At 40.6% G+C, this 19,789-nt stretch overlaps 2 protein-coding genes across 2 annotated transcripts; one reads left to right on the top strand and one right to left on the bottom strand.

Moving 5' to 3' along the window:
• The first annotated feature begins 724 nt into the window (after window positions 1-724).
• On the top strand, window positions 725-3,065 carry LOC147610847 (large ribosomal subunit protein uL6-like). Its single transcript, XM_086785468.1, has 3 exons — window positions 725-1,242; window positions 2,449-2,571; window positions 2,694-3,065. The coding sequence occupies exons 1-3, from the start codon at window positions 880-882 to the stop codon at window positions 2,775-2,777; spliced, it is 570 nt and encodes a 189-aa protein (XP_086641594.1). The 5' UTR covers window positions 725-879; the 3' UTR covers window positions 2,778-3,065.
• Window positions 3,066-16,762: 13,697 nt separating this feature from the next.
• Window positions 16,763-17,862, bottom strand: LOC147610846 (uncharacterized). Its single transcript, XM_086785286.1, has 2 exons — window positions 17,522-17,862; window positions 16,763-17,420 (listed from the first exon to the last, which is right to left on the bottom strand). Exons 1-2 carry the CDS (start codon window positions 17,651-17,653, stop codon window positions 17,070-17,072), a joined length of 483 nt encoding a protein of 160 aa, XP_086641412.1. The 5' UTR covers window positions 17,654-17,862; the 3' UTR covers window positions 16,763-17,069.
• Between the last annotated feature and the right edge of the window lie 1,927 nt (window positions 17,863-19,789).

Below are 19,789 nucleotides of genomic sequence, written 5' to 3'. Positions count from 1 at the left end.
TAACCTTGACATGGTTCCTAACTCAATGGCCATCCAAACTCTATCTCCAGTAGGCTCCAAAGCACGTGGATCGGTCTCTTTACCGTCTACATCTTTGACCATCCACACCTCTGTGAAACCTAAGGCATCTTCACCACTCATACTTGGTGTCGCGAGGACATAGTCACCATTAGGAAGGGGGTATGTTAGCCACTCCATTAGTTAACATGGTTTTGCCTGCCCGTCCTATCATAATGTGCTTCGCCATTTTAACGGAAGCCTATGCTTTGTAAGAAGACGATGAATACAGATTTTAGAAATGTAAAAAAAAAAATTGAACCACAAAATCTAAACAAACTCGAAACAAGAGCAACGCTTCTTGTAAGTCTGAATGTAATGCTCCATTCCTCCCCTTCAACATCATCGAGATTCATTGCCCCTGTTCACTCAAAATCTAAACAAACTCAAAACAAGAGGAATGCTTCTCGTAACTCTGAATGTAATGCTCCATTCCTGCCATTCAACATTGCCATCTACCCAGTTCACTCAAGAATAATGTCCATTCAACATTGGCATCTCCCCAGTTCACTCAAGAATAGGATTGCGCATTCTTGTTTTCATTCCCATTGCATACATCAAAATGATGTAGAGGCCAAGTTTTGAGTGCAATTTGTAACTAAAGGAGTTGGAATTTTTCTCACGAAATTTCAAAAAGCAAAATTTTGAATTTACATTAAAGATTGCCAAAAATGCAAAAACAACAGGGGGAAAGAGCGAACTCCAAAACCCTAAGTAAGAAGAAGCGCAGGGGCAGAGAAGTCATAGCTTTCTCTGTGTGCGCACTGAAGCCTTAGCTTCTGCTCTTTGCAGTGACCCCAGACACCCCTTTCAGCAGTAGCCATGAAGACCATACTTGCCTCGCAGACCATGGACATCCCGGAGGGGGTGAAGGTGGAGATCAAGGCGAAGCAAATCCGTGTGACAGGGCCCCGCGGCCAGCTCACGCGCAACTTCAAGCACCTCAACCTGGACCTGCAGATGATCGAGGGCGGCACGAAGCTCAAAGTGGAGGCCTGGTTCGGCTCCCGCAAGACTATGGCGGCCATTAGAACTGCCCTCAGTCATGTTCAGAACCTCATTACTGGTGTCACCAAGGGCTACCGGTACAAGATGCGCTTTGTCTACGCCCACTTCCCCATCAACGCCAGCATCTCCTCCTCTAAAGACAACATCGAAATCCGCAACTTCCTTGGCGAGAAACGGGTATGTAGCTCCCCTGCAATTGATGGTTTTTTATGTTTGACAGAATGAAAGAAGTAATAAACTTTCTTGAGCCAAGCTTGCAGCCCTAAAGAAAACATTCTAAAGAAAACTCGTCTTAGGCAGCTAGAGGAACTGCAGATATTAGAGTGATTAAAAAATGTTTTGGTTTTGGCTTGGGTTTGAAGAAATCCTCAGCCCCTTATGAAAGATTGCCCACTTTCCTTGTTTGCAGGCAACTTGCCAATTCTACTCTTTGAGAGAGAGAGAGAGAGAGAGAGAGAGATTGTTTATGTTACCAAAACATATGAGTGAAGATGGACGGTTTCCTAAGTCTAGCCTAAGGGTGCAGGGGATTTCACATTGCTTCTACACACATGAAACACACCCGACTACCACAAGGGGGTACCACCTTCTCAAATATTGGCCACTCTCGAAGGCAGTGGGCAATCCGTGGGACGAGCCCTGCAAGTGAGGCACTCGGCTTGATTGGACTGAACACCTTATGGAGCTGTTAGTGACTCGGCGTGTCAATCAAGTCACGATCTTTGATGTTGATGGAAGCCATCTTCCTTGATCTAGAGTGTCGAGCTTGAGGGGCAAGCATAGCACACTGTTGTCACCATATGATCATTGACGAAGAGGTGGAAACACTTGGACAATGTAGAGATGACTTGACTGGTGTGGGATAGCGATGAGCGTACCCACCACCTGTAGGTGTTCCGAAGAGGATTTGAACTCAGAACCTTTTGAATGAAAGTCACGAGCTCTATCCACTAGGCTATCGCCTTGGGGAGTATGTGTCAGTTTTGTATGGCATGGTTTATCATGTATGTAGGTATATGAGTGAGTGCCAACGTAGTGTCTACATAAATATGTACTTGGAGAGAGAGGGGGGGGGGAGAGAGTCTTTTAACATTGTGGTTTGGGCTCCGTTAAATGATGAAGGCACTTCTATCATTCAGGGGGTCCTAATTGCACCCAATACAAATCTGGTCCCTTGAATCTATGTCATTGCTCAATGTCACACATTTAGTGAGGGATAGTGAGAGGGAGGGGCAGGGGAGGTCCATATTTTACATCACACATGTGTGCTGGACTGCTCTAGTACTTTCTTTAGTGTCTTGATTGCCTTGGCTACCATGTCTGCTAGGGTACAACTGTGCATCAACCACAAGTATTGATAGTGTTGAAATTCTGTGCCTACAGGTCAGGAAAGTTGACATGCTTGAGGGTGTGACAGTGACAAGGGCTGAGAAGGTGAAGGATGAGCTGATTTTAGAAGGCAATGATATTGAGCTTGTGTCTCGATCTTGTGCTCTAATTAACCAGGTACTGTTCAACCTCTTTGGATGTTTCAGGGCCCCTGCAATTGTTAGTGTTTTCCACATGAAAGCAAGTTAGCACATGATAGCAAGTTATCAAAATTGCTTCTTAATTCAACTTTTTTGCAGAAATGCCATGTGAAGAAGAAGGATATCCGCAAGTTCTTGGATGGTATCTACGTAAGCGAGAAAGGAACAATTACTGAGGAGTAGTTTGAATGAGGAAAAGCTCTCTTCGTTCCTAAAAGGTGAATTTGGGCATGTTCCTGGATTCATCTAGGAAGTTGACACCTATATAGAATATGGTAGCTCTATTGGAAGTTGACACCTATTCTCATGAGCTCAACAATAGGAAAAGTTTTGAATTTACTTAAGGAGGTGGATCTATAGGGATTATAATTCTCAGAGCTTCTACGCAGTCTTTGAACACTATTTTTTTACTGGTTCGGGGACTAGGCAAAACTTATGCACAATTGTTTTTAATACTGGTATATTGAAGTCTACGGTGGTGCCTGTGCCTTGTTTGTGTTGATTATGCTTGTTTCAAGCTGCTTTGTCGATCAGCGGGCTGTGATCGTGTGGAAGGCTGTTGGGCTATGTGTGCTGTTCGGTGTTGGGCTATGTGATGCTGGCTTTTGGGTGATGTTTTCTGTCTGTGTTGGTCTAGACTTAGAGCTCTGGATGGGAGCCATTTTTGAGTGGTGAGCTTGCAAGCATTGGTTGTAGTGGGCTTTGATATACTTGAGCATAGTTACTTGGTTTAGTGGCTCAATTACCACCTATTGGTATATCCTTCTTTGCTTTTTTGTTTTGCACCTGGGGTGTAGTTATTTGGTTCAGTCCACCTATTCTTTGCTTTTCTGCTTTGCACCATCCATTGCTTGCTGGTTTTTACTATAGTTCAAATACTCCACGGGTCTCACCCCCTTTTGTGCCTCCTGGCTTGTTGGTTTGCTTTATATTACAAGCGTACTCCATAGGCTTCCTTCCCTCTTGTTTAATGTTCTCTCTTGGGGTCTTAGCTGCTAGTCAATTTTATAGCATTAACTGCTATTTATACCACAGCTGTCTGGTCATTGACAAAGATATAAAATGCAGTATGCAAGCACAGGTTGATGGAAGGACTCACTTTGTCACTGATTTTCCTGAAGTGTGCTGCAACAGTATGGAGTCTGCAAAATCTGTGGTCAATCAAAGTCTGAAGTCTACAAGATCTGGTGAGAACTCAATTTATATAACTGTCTGCAAGATCTGGTGAGAACTCAATTTATATAACTGTCTGCACATCCTATCACACGGATGCAGGTAGCTAGTCAAAGATCAGCAATTAAGATGAACAATTCTCCCTGATTCATGTACTCTTGCGTGTAGGAGCATATGCACGTGCACACTGCACACGTGTGTGAGAAAGAGAGAGAGGAGAGGGGCTGTGTGTGTGTGTCTCACACATGAGTGGCTATGTTTCACTTCTATCCAATCATTCCTGCCTAATTCGGCAATTATATTTCCAAGTATTTCTTTCCTAATTGTGACCAGCTTTTGGCATGTGCACCATTAATGAAGTGGGTGCAAGCAACGTGAGGAGACAGCGACCCATGATCTAACGGTGATTCAGCTAAGAATTTCGTTCTCATGATCATATTATCAAGTCTTAAGAATCTGATGGCTGTGGCATTGAGAACTCAAATTGCCTCTCTTTCGAACAATGTGAATTCTTTTTCTTTTCAGCCAAGGAATGTGCACCACACCTGTGGTTTTTTCCCCTTTTTATAAAAAAACATGACCAAGAGACGACATGATAATGGAGGAATGATTTCTTCATTTATTGCAATATGCAAATTTTGAATCTAAAGGTGATGGCGTGTAATTTCAATACCCGTTCTTAAACATTTTTAAAAACAGTACTTGCAATATACAAATGAGTTGTACCCATGACTTAAATAGATAGCAGTCGAGTAACAACCTCTGTTGATCCACAAAATTATTACTACTTTATTTTCCGTCATGATTGATGGTACTCTTTTGTCATGACAAGTTTTGTTTGTTAAAGAAATTATCTTTACAATATGCATAAATATGACCCTGATGTGCCTAGAATTATGCAATCATCTTGTGCGGCACTCTTTACAACATGCATAAGTATGACCCTAGATTGTAGCCCATCGCTGGTGACCACACCTTCAAAAGTGAAGTTGGGTTCAAATATAACACCTCAGATTGTGGAAAGTGATGGCATGTAAGTTTAACCCCCAATTTGTGTCTGACATTTGCTATGCTACCTTGTGTGGATCTAGTTACGGAGTGGCTTCTATGAAGGAGGTTTCGAACACCTTGCTACCTTGAAGTCAGATTTCTGTGATAAGTGCGGATCGCTTCCCTTCGCACCACAACGCTTAATGCTATAATGCTCCACGCTTTAGTGATGATGTATGTAAAGAGTTTGGATCTAAAGTTTCATTTGGATCTAAAGTTTCATTTTGATTATTTCAAGAGAAACTCTTTAAAACAATAAGAATAACAAGAATGTGCAGTCTGTGGGAGTGAAGACGAAGGTAGCAACACATAGATGTAGCAAGCAAGGGGAGAGAGAAGCACAACACCCAGAGTAGATTGATGAGAATGAGTGAAGTATAACTGAAGTGACATGATAAGGTCACTTATACACACTCATAAGAGTTTGTACACATGTTCATGGGAAAAGACTTGATAAAGGGGAAAAAATGCCGTAGTCCATTATAAACCTATGTCCATACATCACTACTATATAAATGGCTTCAAATTTTCCTTGTAGCGATGATGTAATCATGTACATTGATTATGTGATTGATTAATCTCCAAATAGTAATAAGTTCAAAGCTTTGCAAAAATCTTCGAACTCTTGTGAGTCTTTTAAATATCTGCCACGTTGTCATGTAGAGACACAAGCCAAGCTAATCTCTCGTGCAATGAGCCTTTTCTTGACATGATTGTAATGCACTTCAATGTGCTTTCTGCAAGTATGAAACACTGGGTTCCTCACAAATGGCTAATGCACTTTGGTTGTCAGTTAAGATGGACACTCTCTATGACATAATGATAATGCACCTCATTGTGCTTTATGCCAGTATGAAACACTGGATTCCTCACAAATAGCTAATGCACTCTGGCTGTCAGTTAAGATAGAGGTGGGGGATTGCTGTCTTAACATTGAGATCCGCTAAAAGGCATTTGAGTCATACACACTCCATAGTCGTCGTAAAAGCTACCATACACTAAGCTTCACAGCTCGAAGTGGCACTGTTGGCTGCTTCTTGTCGAGGCATTGTATACATTAATCACCAAGATGAAAGCCAAAGCCACTAGTGGAACCTTGCATATCATAACATTCAACCCAATTAGAATCACTGAAAGCATGCAACTAAATATATCACTCCCTTTAGCATAGAATCAGCCAAGGAACTGAGTGTATTGTAAGTATTGGAATACTCGCTTATTAACAGTCTTTTAGCAGTAACTTCTAGGACCTGCTCAACTAGGAGATTCAAATTGAATGTCTAGCCTTGTATTACATACATAGATGAGGCATCCAATAGCCTGCTCTGATAAAGTAATGCATCAAAATGTTCACATGCATCGTGGAGATTGATCTTAGCACTTATCTCTGTTGGTTAACTTTTGCGATGGTTGGTCGGAGGTCAAAATGATAAAAATCAGCTTGGTCTACTTAAGGAAAGATTTAAAGATCTTAGAAAGATCTTGAAGATGAGCACTAGAACATGTTCACCGGCCTCACGGTTCGGGAGATACATGCTTGTGAATATGGCTACTTTTTTTTTTTGGCCTCCCTATCCCTTGGTTTTTCACGCGTGATTATGTAGTCATGATTACGCTTTGTGATTTTCTGGCATGATTATGCAATCGAGATCATGTGTCGTGATTATGATTTTTTGACGTGATTGGGAATTTTTGATGTGATTATACAATTGTAATCGTGTGCCGTGATTGGGACCTTTTGACATGATTGTGATTTTTCGACCATGATTAGGATTTTTTGCATGATTTGGATTTTTGCATCGTGATTTTTTAGCGTGATTGGGATTTTTCAGTTGTGATTGGGATTTTTCGGTGTGATTAAGATTCACGACTTTTTTTTGTTTTTTCTTTTGGGGCCATGTGGCACACTCGCGGCTGCCTAGGTGTGAATGGCTTTCACTTTGATTTTGGGTTTTTTTTTTTGGTTTTCCCAAGATATAATTCAAAAAGGTATGGGTGAGAAAAGTCAACATTCCACTTACATCCTCTTTAAAGCTTTCCGCCTTTTCTGGCCTTTACCCCTTACACATGCATATTAAAGGCCTCTTACACACTCTTACACATCTTAAATGCATTCCAAAAGAGGGGAAGTTTTAAACCAACTAATCTCACTTTAATTAACTCTAATGAGTTATGAAAAGTTAGACTTAAAAGTTAATCAAAGATTAACTCCCTTGCTAATTTCTCTCCCCTTTATTGGCTAATATGCCTAAATGGTGCAGTAATGCATAATCTTTTCTCAAAGAATAGGAAACCGTCAGCAAGGAAATTATTGAAGTATTTTTGTGGTATACTTTTCATGGATATTTATCTTTGATTATTTGTCACATAGTCACTGACTTATCACTAGGTACTGGTCACAACATGTTAGGTAGATTGTCACTGGATATAATCTCGTGCATATGTTTTTGATAGTAGCAGATCAGTGGTGACAGGGCTAGTGTGGGTGGCATGATGATGGTTACACATTTTTGGCGTGCATATTGGATGCACATTTTGGCATCACTATGTTCATGGGTGGCGATATTATATTTGTGGCGACATTATATTTATGCGACATTTTTTGTAGTGGCTTGGTGGCCGTTATTATCTTGTACATAAAATGGTGGCACACATATTTATCATGCACATTTGTTATAGGGACATATTTATTCAAATGGTTTGTTTACCCTTAGTAGATGACCCATATTAATTCATGTATGACACTTTGTTAAAGTCAAGGCCCAAGGATGGTTCACATTACTTTATGCATAACACTTTCCTAAAGTTTAGGGGCAAGGCCCAAAGTAGAGTGTAAAAGTCATTTTTGGCTCACAAAATAATAAAAAAATATATCTACATACACTTGCTTGAAAGCGTGAGCCATCAAGCAAGTGGGATCCAATGTGTGTGTCATGCATTTTCTCTTCTTTCATGTTCATGCAAGTTTATTTCTCAATAAGCTATGGTGTTTTGAGAGAGGTAGAGTGAGATTTGACCATTTTTTAAAATTGAATTTGTGCATGAGAACAACGACCTACGTGCAACATATACCCACTTTAGACTAAGGCTGATTGATCAAGTTTGGGTGCTTGGGCACTTACTAAGTTGTATAAAAGATAACTTCTCTAATGAGAAGGACACTTCCCTTATGTGAGATTAAGAGCACTAGCTTATCTACTCAACCTTAGAAACATTAAAAATTTACTTTTATATTTACATTAGGATAAGGGAAGAGGGATGATGTAAACAAGGCATAAAAGGGATGTATATTAGTTAGCTTAGGACACACATATAGTCAGTGTAGACTAAGGCTGACTCTGCAAGTCTGGGTGCCTGGGCACTTAACTAAGTTGTATAAAGGATAACTTCTTTAATGAGAGGACTCTTCCCTTATGTGAGATTAAGAGCACTAGCTTATCTACTCTACCTTATCTCTTGAGTGTGTTATTGGTGAGAGAGTAAGTGTGATAGCTTGTAGGTTATTGTCTCTTACCACCATAGCTTCTTGATGTAAGGGGTTTGTCCTTGCTGAGCTACAACAGACACTGTAGGTGAAAATGGTGGAAGCTGCAATACTAGTTAGCTACTTCAATAAGTGGTTGGAGAGACTCCCTTGGGATGCTCTAAATGGGTAGACACCCTCATCCCCATGGTAAACAAGTAAGTATCCCACTGGTTTTAGTTGACAAGCTTCTATGCGGGTACAATTGTTTAGCTTATCCCTTAGTCTTGTGAGTTTTTCTTAACATTGGTGCCATTGTTGGGGATCTCGGGTGACCTCCTTAGCCCATGGGGTAGCTTATGTGCTTTCTAAGTTCTTGTTTTCACCATTTCTTGCCCTCTGTACTTTTGTGCACAGAAGGAAAAGAGAAGGTGTGGTGGATAAGGTAAAAGGAAAGGAGTTTATAGTCAGGAAATTTGACCAAAATTTTATTTGTTTTTTAATTAATTTTGAGTCAGTGTGTTGCTTTTATGTGTTAGATTAAGATTGTGTATATTGATCAGGGTTTGGATTAAGAATTTGGCTCTTTAGATTAAGATTATGTAGATTGATTAGGATTTGGATTAAGTATTTGGTTAATGTTAAGCACTTTAAAATGAATTTTAATCCATTTTAGCTCTTTGTTTAAAACTTGCACAGTAGGATACTTTAGATTAATTAGGTAATAATCATTTAATTAATTAAAAATTAAACATGAGCTTTAGCACTAAATTGCTCATAACTCGAGATTCTGGATTCTTTAAAATTTGAGACCACCATGGGGAATTAGATATCGAGCTCTTCAATCCTATAACCTCAATTCAAGAAAATTAGGGCTCTAAAAATTTCTATTTTTAGATCCCTAATCATGATTTGCTGTAGGTCATGTTAAAATAGGTTGCTTGTGCTTTCCTTTAGTGTGATTAGAATTGATTTTTAACTAAGCATTTACACTATAATATTAAGCATTTGCATTATATGGGATTAATTCAAACTCTCTGTTATACTCTGCATAGTTTATAGAGAATAAAAGAGAGAGTAATCTCCTTGGGGTTTTAACTCATAATCAAAGGGATTAACTTGCTTGTCTCTTGGATTGTTTGTAACTAGTGCATAATCTTGGTATCCAAGCATTGTTGTATCTTGTACTAGTGTATAATCTTGGTATCCAAGTATTGTATGTGCTTCAGTGCTTAGATTTTAACTTGAAAATTGCATTGTTCATGAGTTTCTCATGAATTTCATTGTTGGTCATTACCTTAATGTTACTATTGACAATTGGATTGAGTTTGTAAGGTGTTGATTATGCAAGCCATACACGCTGATTAAAGTAAAATTGGATTGAGTTTGTAAGGTGTTGATTATGCAAGCCATACATGCTGAATAAAGTAAAATGGGAATAATTTTCTCTATCCTTAATAGGAGTGGATGCATTTTTTGGCCCTGAGAGCTATAGAGGTCTCATGTTGCATCCAACTCCATGAGTTGACAATTGGATTGAGTTTTTAAGGTGTTGATTACTCAAGCCATACTTATTGGTTAAAGTAAAAATAGGTACAATATTCTCTATCCTTACTGGGGGTGGATGCATTTTTCGACCTTGAGAGCTAGCTTACTTGGTCCCTTGTGTTGCATCCAACTCCATGTATGTGTGCATTGTAGTTATTTTCCATTACTTTTGTGCATTTTGTTGTCTAGTTGTGCTTTTTTCAGGAGCTTCCACATCCATTTTAGCACAACTCTTTTTAGTGTTTGATCAATGAAATTGTCATAAGAACTTACTGAATCAACCATTAATAAATCTTAAGCATGAACTCAAAAGTGTGAGAGAAGAGCGTCTCATGCAACGTTGAGCTATTTCAACCCCACCAATAGAACTTAAGCACAGACTCTGAAGTATGAGAGAAGAGCTTCCCATGTAAGTTGAGCTTTTTCACACAGTCTAGGCACAAGTATTAGCTTCTAGTATGGTATAGTGGTATAAGTAAAGGTGATAATTACATGCATGGCATAGTGGTTGCATGCATGAGTGGAGTGCATGGGTCATTCTTTGCTTTGGGATTTTACACCTTTATGTGGTTTTGGAGTTTTGGGTGTAGATTTAGATTTTCAAGGAGCTAGTTTTGCTTAAGGATTGCAGGTATTATTATGGGGATATCCAAGTGATTAGGAGGTTGCGAGGGCTTAAATTGAAGAAAAGTGGAGATAAACCAAAGTTTTGAAGAGAGGCCATCCCATTTGACATCATCTCTGGCATCCATGAGTGCTACGTCACAACCGTAAGAACTCCAAGTAAGAGTCTGACTATTTCTCTACTACTAATTGCGTCATTCACATATCCTTTATGTCATCCATTTTGTATGGTGAATGCAAGGATGCATTAAGTTAATCACTTGGTTGGTGTTTAATAATTTTTATATCCTACTCTTAGGCTGAATGCAATTATGTCCTGCTGATATCTAGGACATGGGCATTTTGTAGAAAACTACTAGATCTAGCTTGTCAGCCTTGTCTAGTTTGCTTGAACATTAAGCTAAGGCTATGGGTTAAAGTTTGAGCCTTTTTTATTCAGAGGTTTTTACCCCTTTCTAGAGGGCTTTTCTAGCCAGTTCTAGAGACCACAAGATTTAACTATTCTTCATGGGACTTTGCACGGAGATACTCTAAACTGGTGTGTACCAAGCCAACTATTCACATCTTGGAATGGAGTCCCTATATATATATTTGGTAGCTCTGGACCAAGAAACACAGATGAGGGAGGTTGGTTTTCCATGCCCAGCTCTAGATCTCTCCCCATTTTCTTTTTCTCAATTCTAATTTTTGGGTAGTGCTTACATTTAGCAGTGATCCTAGCATCCTATAATGTTTGGACAAATCTGGAAATTTGCTATTTTTGGTGACCTTACTTGTTGGGTTTTTCTACCTGGCTAAAAATAGTAGGCGGATTTGCAAGAGAGTTTCCAAGAGTGATATCCATAGTATTGCAAGTTTGGTGCCAATCTGACATAGTTTGGCCCTAGAATAGATCCAAACAAAATCCGTCTGCACTAAATGTGTTGGCTGAAAATTAAGTCGACATACGTGACCACATGGGCATGGCATAAAGACCCTCTAGATTGACTCGCTCTAAAACTCTTTACATGAGATATTTCTTAGTTTTGAGCTTACACGTGTTTGGACTACCCTCATACCAAATTTGGTCTTGATCGATTGTTAAGTCATTGCCCCCTACAAAACGGTATTATTTAAATCTAAGGCAAGAACTAGGCAAGGAAAAAAGAGCAACAAGGAGGAAGCAGGCTAGAAGAAGGGCATGGAGAACAAGGATGGAACTGCTGCAAGGCCCCAGGAAGAGGGGAGCTCAGAACAGATGCCGTCCGAAAAGAAGAGGGCGTTTGAGTTTGGTGAAAAGAAGAAGGGAAAGAAAGGAAAGATGGGAGAAGAGGAAAAGAGCAGCAGAGATCTCAAGGAGAACTTTGCCAGAATTGGGAAGCCCATCCTCTTGCAAAAGCTTGAGGAGCAGCATAGGAAGCCCTCTCAAGAAGGAGAGCACCGCCCAAGGATTTCAACAAGAATAGAAGGGCATCATGGTGATAGGGCCCATCTACCTGAAGCAAACATAGGTAGAGCCCTCCAAACCCTGTCCTGCCATCTTTTCGAAAAGTATTGAAGCAACATGGGTACAGGGGAGTCTCAATTATATGTAGAGGTGCATGATGAATGGGTCCAAAGAAATAACCACACTACAAGTTGAAATCAGGCAGAAAGAGGTCTTTGTTCAAGAACTAAAAAGTCAACAGGCATCGCTCCAGGAGGAGCTAAGAAGAAGAAGGACAAAAGTGACCCAAATGGAGGAAATTAAACGACAGTTAGCAAAACTCCAAAGGACAAATGAAGAAACAAAACAAGAGATGGTTGTACTAAGAGAAGCCCTTGTCTAGACAAAACAAACAAAGAGGAGGCTACAAGAAGAGGTGGACATGGTTACTGAAAGCCAAGCTAGGGCTGAAGGACAAGTGAACATGATCAAAGAGTAATATTTAAGGATCATAAGAGAAGTCCAACATAGGGCACAGACAAGGATAAGGTGGAGCTGGTTAAGGTGAAAACCTGGCTGCCTGTTGTGGGCGCAGACGACTTTTCGAAAGTTTATGAGCTGAAGGCAGATAAGATGGAGCAATGGGATAACCACACTATAGAGGACATAAAGGAGGTGTGGGAGGAATATTTTAGGAAGCTGATAGTGGCCATGCAAGCCCCCACACCTACCTGCAAGCAAATAGCTCCCCTTCAGACTCAAGACAGGAATCCATACGGGGGATCCAGAAGTCCAAACACTGCAGAACCAGCAAGAACACAACTCATAGGAGCTATGGGGTCTTTTGGTGGTAGCCAGAAGGGCATGGAGGAAAGACACAATAGGGGAGAGACCACTAAAAAAAAGAGCTGTAGGCAAGGATAAAGCAACTAGAAACAGAGGTAGAGGGCTGGAAAAAGAGGTTCACATTTTTGAAAGAGAGTGGAAAGAAACCGGTTGAGAAATCTGAGGGAAAAGGGAAGGAATTGGCAATCTACGAAGGAACATCAATGGACATAATCCTCGACGAGGAGCTCCAAGAGAGCATGCTTGGGCTAGAAGAAAGAGAAAATGATGAGGCCACCTTGAGGGCCTAGATTGAAGAGTACAAAGGATTGGTGGAAGAATATAAGGAGAAGCAAAGACAAGACAGGGAGACAATAAAAACCCTAAAGAAGGAGGCAGGAACAGTTACTAGGGTCACATAAGCAAAAGGAGACAAATTGATGGTTAATGAGCTGAACGAAGCTCTGATGATAGCTCATGCCAATCTAAAAAATAAATAACCGATGGATGCAACGAGAAAAGCGCATGCCATAGAAGTGCGAAACAAAGAAAAAATGATTGAGGACTTCTAGGAGTGGGCAAAAAGAGGGAAGGCAAAGAAGGAGGAAATGCAACATAGGTTCTGAGAAGAGAAAAAAGCAAGGAGGCTCGAAGTTCTACAAGGAGCCAGCCCTCACGCACATGAGGAGTTTGATCCAAGTTGCTAAACAACCAAGAGCAGTGTAGCCATCCAACTGGAACAAGATTGCACGTTTTATGAACCAGTTGGATGAAGAGCTGGAGAATCAAGGGCAGAGCAACTCACAAGCAGAGGAGTCAACACACAAGAGAAGCCCCTCATTCGGATCTCGGGCGGTTCGAGGAAGTGGTGGTATCTTATGACTTGCAAACCCAGGTGGGGAGGCAATTTCTCATGCACCAAGAAGGACTGCTAGTGCCCCTCATCAACGGAGTCTCCTAGCCGCCGAAAGAGAAAGATTCAGACTCAGTTTGGAACCAACAGGCAGACCACCCTACGGCGGGCGCTGGGTGGAAGTGGATCTGAGGAAGAAGGAGGCTAAGAGAGCCGGAGTAGGCAGTATTCAAAAATGCTACTATCCTCTCAGAGCTAACGGAGCCACACATTTTTGTTGTGCGAGTATGGCCATCGAGGAAATGGAAAGGGCCAAGAAGAAGTACCCCTACGTGAAGCCCATTGAAGTGCAATTCCGGAGGGCGGATGAAAGGAAAGCAACAGGAGGAGGGCTTACGAGCCCAAGTATGGCCTGGACAAACCAATTAAAATTGTCTCTAGGGGCCTTGCCACCACAGAAGAAGGATCAAAAGAAGGGGATTGGAATAGGCCTTAGGAATCAGATCCAAATTTTGAAAATGAAGTTTTTTTGAATTTTCAGAGGATGGAAGCAACCAGAGGCCAAAACAAGAAATCATGTGGGCTTTGATGTGCCTCCGTGAGATCGCCATGTGCTGGCGGCCACCCCAGAAGTGGACTATCACCAAGCATATCCATTGGGAAATAGCTCTAGATCTTTTCTTGTGATAATCTTGTAACTGTTCTTGCCAAAACGAGTAGTACCCAGGTGATTGTAAAAGAAAAGCAGAGTAGAGAGAGAGGGTGTGTGGCAATATACAGGTTAAGCCTTACTCAGTAAAATAGAGTGATTGTTGGCATCGTCTTTATCCACAGTTCTGTGTAAACCTATTTGATTCTTGAACATTGCTCTCTTTGTTTGAACATGTCTTTTAACTTGTGTCTTAGTCCGCAGTCAGCCCTGTCCAAAAGTGACTCACATCCAGAGACAGGATCAAGAGCCATGTTAAGTATCTATGTACTTGCAGGAACTAACTTCTCCACTAGCTCAACTAACTCCCTTAGCCTAGGCAGGTCAATGGAACAATGCTCTAATGTTAGCTGGGCACAGTGGTATTAGTCGTGTCTCCTCCGGAGACGACTAACTGGTCTAGAACCACGCAAGTGTCGGGTCTCGACCGGACACCAACACACTCTTGCACATTCAATGGATATAAAGCTGCAATAAAATTTTAATGCTTAGCTATAGAGCACAAAACAGCTAGGTATTGAACACAAAATAAAAATACTACTGAATCTCACTATTTGTCTTAGATCTTGTAGTTTCAACGTGGTGATGTAGCATTATGTCCGTGTGCATATAAATATGTTGCACAAGGACCTCTATTATACCATTCAACTGCCTACTACAAAAGTCCAAGATTCTACCTTTCCAATCCTTGTTAGGATCACCAATGTCTTTTCAATGCGATCTAATGATGGCTCGTAGGGGGTAGCTTGCGAGCTGGCGTTGCTACATGCATGCTGACTTCTAGCCAGTGAACCTTTTCCATTGAGAGGGTGGAGGGTCACATTCATAGCACGATGATGATTGATGAAAGTGGGTACCTACTGCGCATAGCACGTTAATGATGAAAGTTGGTGAATCGTCTCTATCTACCTCACTTGCTATGCTAATGGCGAATCATCTCTCTTCTATCATTGCTCTATCATAGATTTGCATGCGCCAACACCATCGATAAGTGTGATGCTCTCTCTCTCTCTCTCTCTCTCTCTCTCTTCTCAAACATTTGTTGCACTCTCTCTCTCTCACACACACACACACACACACACACACACACACAGATTCATGTCCATCTGATTTCACCCCTGATTGCGGCATTTGGTCATGTAGTGCTAGATTCATGTCCATCTGATTTCACCCCTGATTGCGGCATTTGGTCATGTAGTGCTAGATTCATGTCCATCTGATTTCACCCCTGATTGCGGCATTTGGTCATGTAGTGCTAAAGTCTGCATGTTGCGCCTAAACTTCACATGTGTAGAGATGATTACGGTCCACTTAAATGTATCTGGGTTGGATATTTTGTCAAATAATTGATTGGCCTCAACCAAGCTCGTACACGATGCAAACTTGCAGATGAAATGGGTACCCTAACTAATCCATCTCTCTCTATCTCTCATATGCTGAGGACTCTCTCTCTAGTGTGTTAAGAGTGAGAATCTCTCAAGAGGGTATCCATGGAAGAGAGACAGAGAAAGAAGAGAGTGAGTGAAAATAACTGAATCTGATAAAAAAAAGCAAACAGTGAATGATCACTAGAGTCTTTGGTGTGTCACGAGACAGTGAGATAGAGAGAGATATGTGTCCGCATAATGAGCACTTGTGCAAGTGTGTGTGTGTGAGAGAGAGAGATTGAGATAGCAAGAGAGATGCATTGAAATGAATCCTCACGCACGATTTGGAGATGACTTCATCCTTCTATTTGAAAGACAAAACTCATAATTTATCATTAATTAATGTAGTCAAATATAGATATGTAGTAAGATGATTCTCAAAAATGTAAAACTTAACATCGGGCGCTTGTTCTAGTGGTTAAAGGGGTGGCTTGTAACCTAGAGGTATTAGGTTCGATCCCCGGCTAGACACCCGATTGTTATCTTGTCCTCACTTTGTAGAGGATATGAGGGGTTCTCATCACGGAGTATGTTGCTCCTTTCTAGTAATCGCCAAAATTTTAAAAAATGTAAAACCATAAAAATTTTCTTTAATAGAAATAAAAAATATATGTGGTTTTTGTTCCCTCAAATCCTTTTTCTACTAGAAGCTAGAATTTTTTTTCGATTTGGGCGCCATTTAGTAGTAGAATTGCGAGGTCGAGGTTGAGAAACTAGGTTAGGCAATGAAAGGTTGTACCAATGGGTCGACTGTCAATTAATGTATTAGTGCCCAGTGGGCACTAATATATTAATAGATTAACCTTATTCTAAGGCTAAGGTTAATCTTTTTTTAAGAACAAGACATTGCAGGCATTTTTCCCTCGAGTTTTCTGTACGTCTCTCTCATGTTCGAGCAAAAAAAAAAGGACTCGTTGCACGTCTCTACAAAATGCGAACACACTCTCTTGCTCTGTCTCTCTCTCTCTCTCTCAGGTTGGAGGCCATAGCCTCAAAAGCTCTTGCGTCATCAACGGCTTTTATTCATGTTTTGAGGTGGTCGGGAAGAATCTGGAGACCTTTTCAAAATCCCTTTTTTTTAACAAGCCACATAAATTCCTTTTTGTTCCAAAGGTCACATCATATATATTTTCCAAAAGTTATTGAAATGCCCTACTGCTAAGGTTTTCTTCTCTCAACTAATAAATTAATACCAAAGAAAATTTGGACCCGTATTATTGGGTCTAATGAATTAGGAGAGGATTATTATTATTATCTTACCGTCAATAAAGTAGAGGGTATGTAGGGTAACTCTCTCTGCCTATACTGCGTGTTTTAAGGTTGGATAGGAGGGAATGAATAGATCTAACCTAAAGTCACCAATGAAGGTTTAGAGATTGGGAAGCAACTGGTAGGGTGTTAGCAAGTGAGGCAGTTGCAAGTGAATGGAGTGAGGGAGCATACGCCAAAGGGCAGCTTGGGGGCATCGCAGACTATGGTGAAGCAGCAAGGAACTCGAAGGCACAGTGTTTGCGTGCCGTCACAGCACCGGCACCTCGAACACATGCGAAAGGGCGAGAGCTTTCTCCTATTATAAATAGTGGCGTTGAAGAGCCGGTAGGGCCTGAGCTTCTGATCAGAAGTAGGGAAAACCTCCACCTCTGTGCCATTGCGTAGCCTGACCCACGCATTGCCGCCGGCGGAGCTGCTGCTGCTTTGAGCTGACGCAGCTTCATGCTCAGTAGTACTGTTTAGGCGGCCTTCTCCATACTGCAAGATAGATTAGAAGAAGGTAACCTTAGAAGAAGCTTGGTTTGAGTCTCAAAATGAGTACAATTATCATTCGAGCCTCGAAACGGTTAGGTCTTTACCGGAGTATACGTGAAGTAGTGCTTCTCATGATCTGCAGCTTCGTTGTGGGCTTGAAATGACTCCAATGCAGAGATGGATAGTAAGGATATGAGAAGTAATAAGGAAAGGATTGAGACTAAGGGCAAGTCCATATGTGCTTGATATTTGAGATTAAGGAGGGATATGGGGGGAGTATCATGCCGGGTTAGCAAAAAGCAAGCAGCCAACAGGAGGAAACAGAAGCTGGTGAGAGTACTGAGCGTGGAGCCAAGCTCTGTGTGTGTATGTGTGTGTGAGAGAGAGAGAGAGAGAGAGAGAGAGAGAGAGGGAGAGGGAGAGGTGACGGGTGGGTGTGGCTTGCATGTGAGAGACGAAGCTTTTTCGTGAGCTTGGAGACATAGCCCGTGCGGCTTCACGCACCCCAAGGCTGTGACAAACAACACATGCATAAAAAAGCGCGCTTACAACGGCCCAGTACACCTTTACACAGGCGCCTGCATAATAATGCTTCTTCCCATAAAATGATGAACCCCCTCACCACCTTTAATCCATCCATCCTTTTCACTTTTTTTCCTTGTCTTTTGCCCCTCTCTCTTCTATGCCTCTTTCTAAACACTACAAATGCTCAAGTAGTTGTGCCAACCCTCCACACAATGCACATGCATATCTCAAACTTCAAAGCCTTCATTCACATGCATCCGCAACCACCTTGGAACCTTGCATTATGCTTGATTTTTTACCTTCGCACTGTAGCCTACTAAAGCCTGCAACAAAAACATTTGTTGGTCATAAAAAATTACATATAAATGGAGAAAAATGTGTAGCTTCTGCCCTCCTTTTGCCCTTCTGCATCGAATTCGACGAAAAAGGGTGCCTGTCAAAAGGCAACCTGTCTTACATCCCCACCTTACCCTACAACTCTCTCTGTCTCTGTCTCTGTCTCTCTGTCTCTCTCTCTCTCTCTCTCACATATACACATACACGCACACATGCACGCATGTGCATATACATATACACACATGCATTTTAGCCTAGACTTCAGGAAGGTGCCAAGGGAGCATTCTCCATACATATTCACTTCTTTAAAATATCTTCAATAATTTAAAATTATCATGTAAACTAGCTTTATGAGGCATCAAACAATTTTGCATAACTTAAACTCAACATTTGGTCTACTACTTATTTTTCTTTTGTCCTATTGCATCATAAATTTTTGGGATAACTTATGATTTTTTTTTTGTTATGGTTATCTTTTAAATATTCTTCAAGGAGAAGTTTTTTTCTAATTCTTCTCATTGTCCCATCCATTCTATTAGTCTAGAGCTACATTTATTTTTGGCACTTCAATATGTCTTTTTGTGATGGTAAGGCATTTAACTTTGCTTTCCTTTCTAGGATTTTGCAAGAGAAAAAATAGGCAATTTTACACAATAAATGGCTAATCTCACCTAGTTGCCAAAGCCTACACTACTTTGTAGTCTTCTAGTGAAACATCACATACATTCTTGAGCACCTTAAATCTAGTCCAATTAAAAATCAAATATTTGCAAGGCCTCATTTCTTTGCATATAAATTTAGGTACGAGAACTAAGATCTCAAAGTACCTTTAACTCCCTCATTTAAAATCAAATGTGCTTGTTGCTTTCTAACCAAGCAACAATCCACATAGTGTAAAGCTTAATTTGATTTCATGAGGTGCTTTTAGGAATTTTTACATTACGGGAAATTTGGACTAAAAATGGGCCCTTTACGAATTTCTACACGTTCTCTCTACAAAAATGGGTGTATGGTGAATTTTTTGCAAATCAACTGAGAAGAGGAATTTGGACATTTGGAATATTCAAAAAGTCCCCAAATTTGGTGATGATATGGCATGTTACCACCAAATTTGGGGACTTCTTGAATATGAAAAATTGCCCATCATGCTATATATCATTGGAAAGTTCTAGAAGAGTAGATTCCAAATATCCAAACTCCACTCACTTCTAAGTTGATTTGCAAAAATTTCACCATACGCCCATTTCTGCAAAGAGAACGTGTAGAAATCCTTAAAGGCCCCATTTTCAGTCCAAATTTTCCCTAATGTTTATTAAAACTTCTTTTTAAATGTGTGCCCTTTTTGTGACATTAATAGATTTTGCACTTTAAGAGTTTATCTAATATAACTTTAAGTGACGAAGAGTTAGGGGATGGATAAGGTATTGTGTCTCCAAGGTTAACTTTTTTATTTGACATTTATATCTTATTAAATTTTAACCTCAAATTATTACAAAATTGGTTGTAAGGAA

This window comes from Cibotium barometz, chromosome 48 (genome assembly GCF_041138505.1).
Source record: "Cibotium barometz isolate CiBa-2024 chromosome 48, ASM4113850v1, whole genome shotgun sequence".
Taxonomy (NCBI): domain Eukaryota; kingdom Viridiplantae; phylum Streptophyta; class Polypodiopsida; order Cyatheales; family Cibotiaceae; genus Cibotium; species Cibotium barometz.
This window is presented reverse-complemented; position numbering and strand designations above follow the sequence as displayed.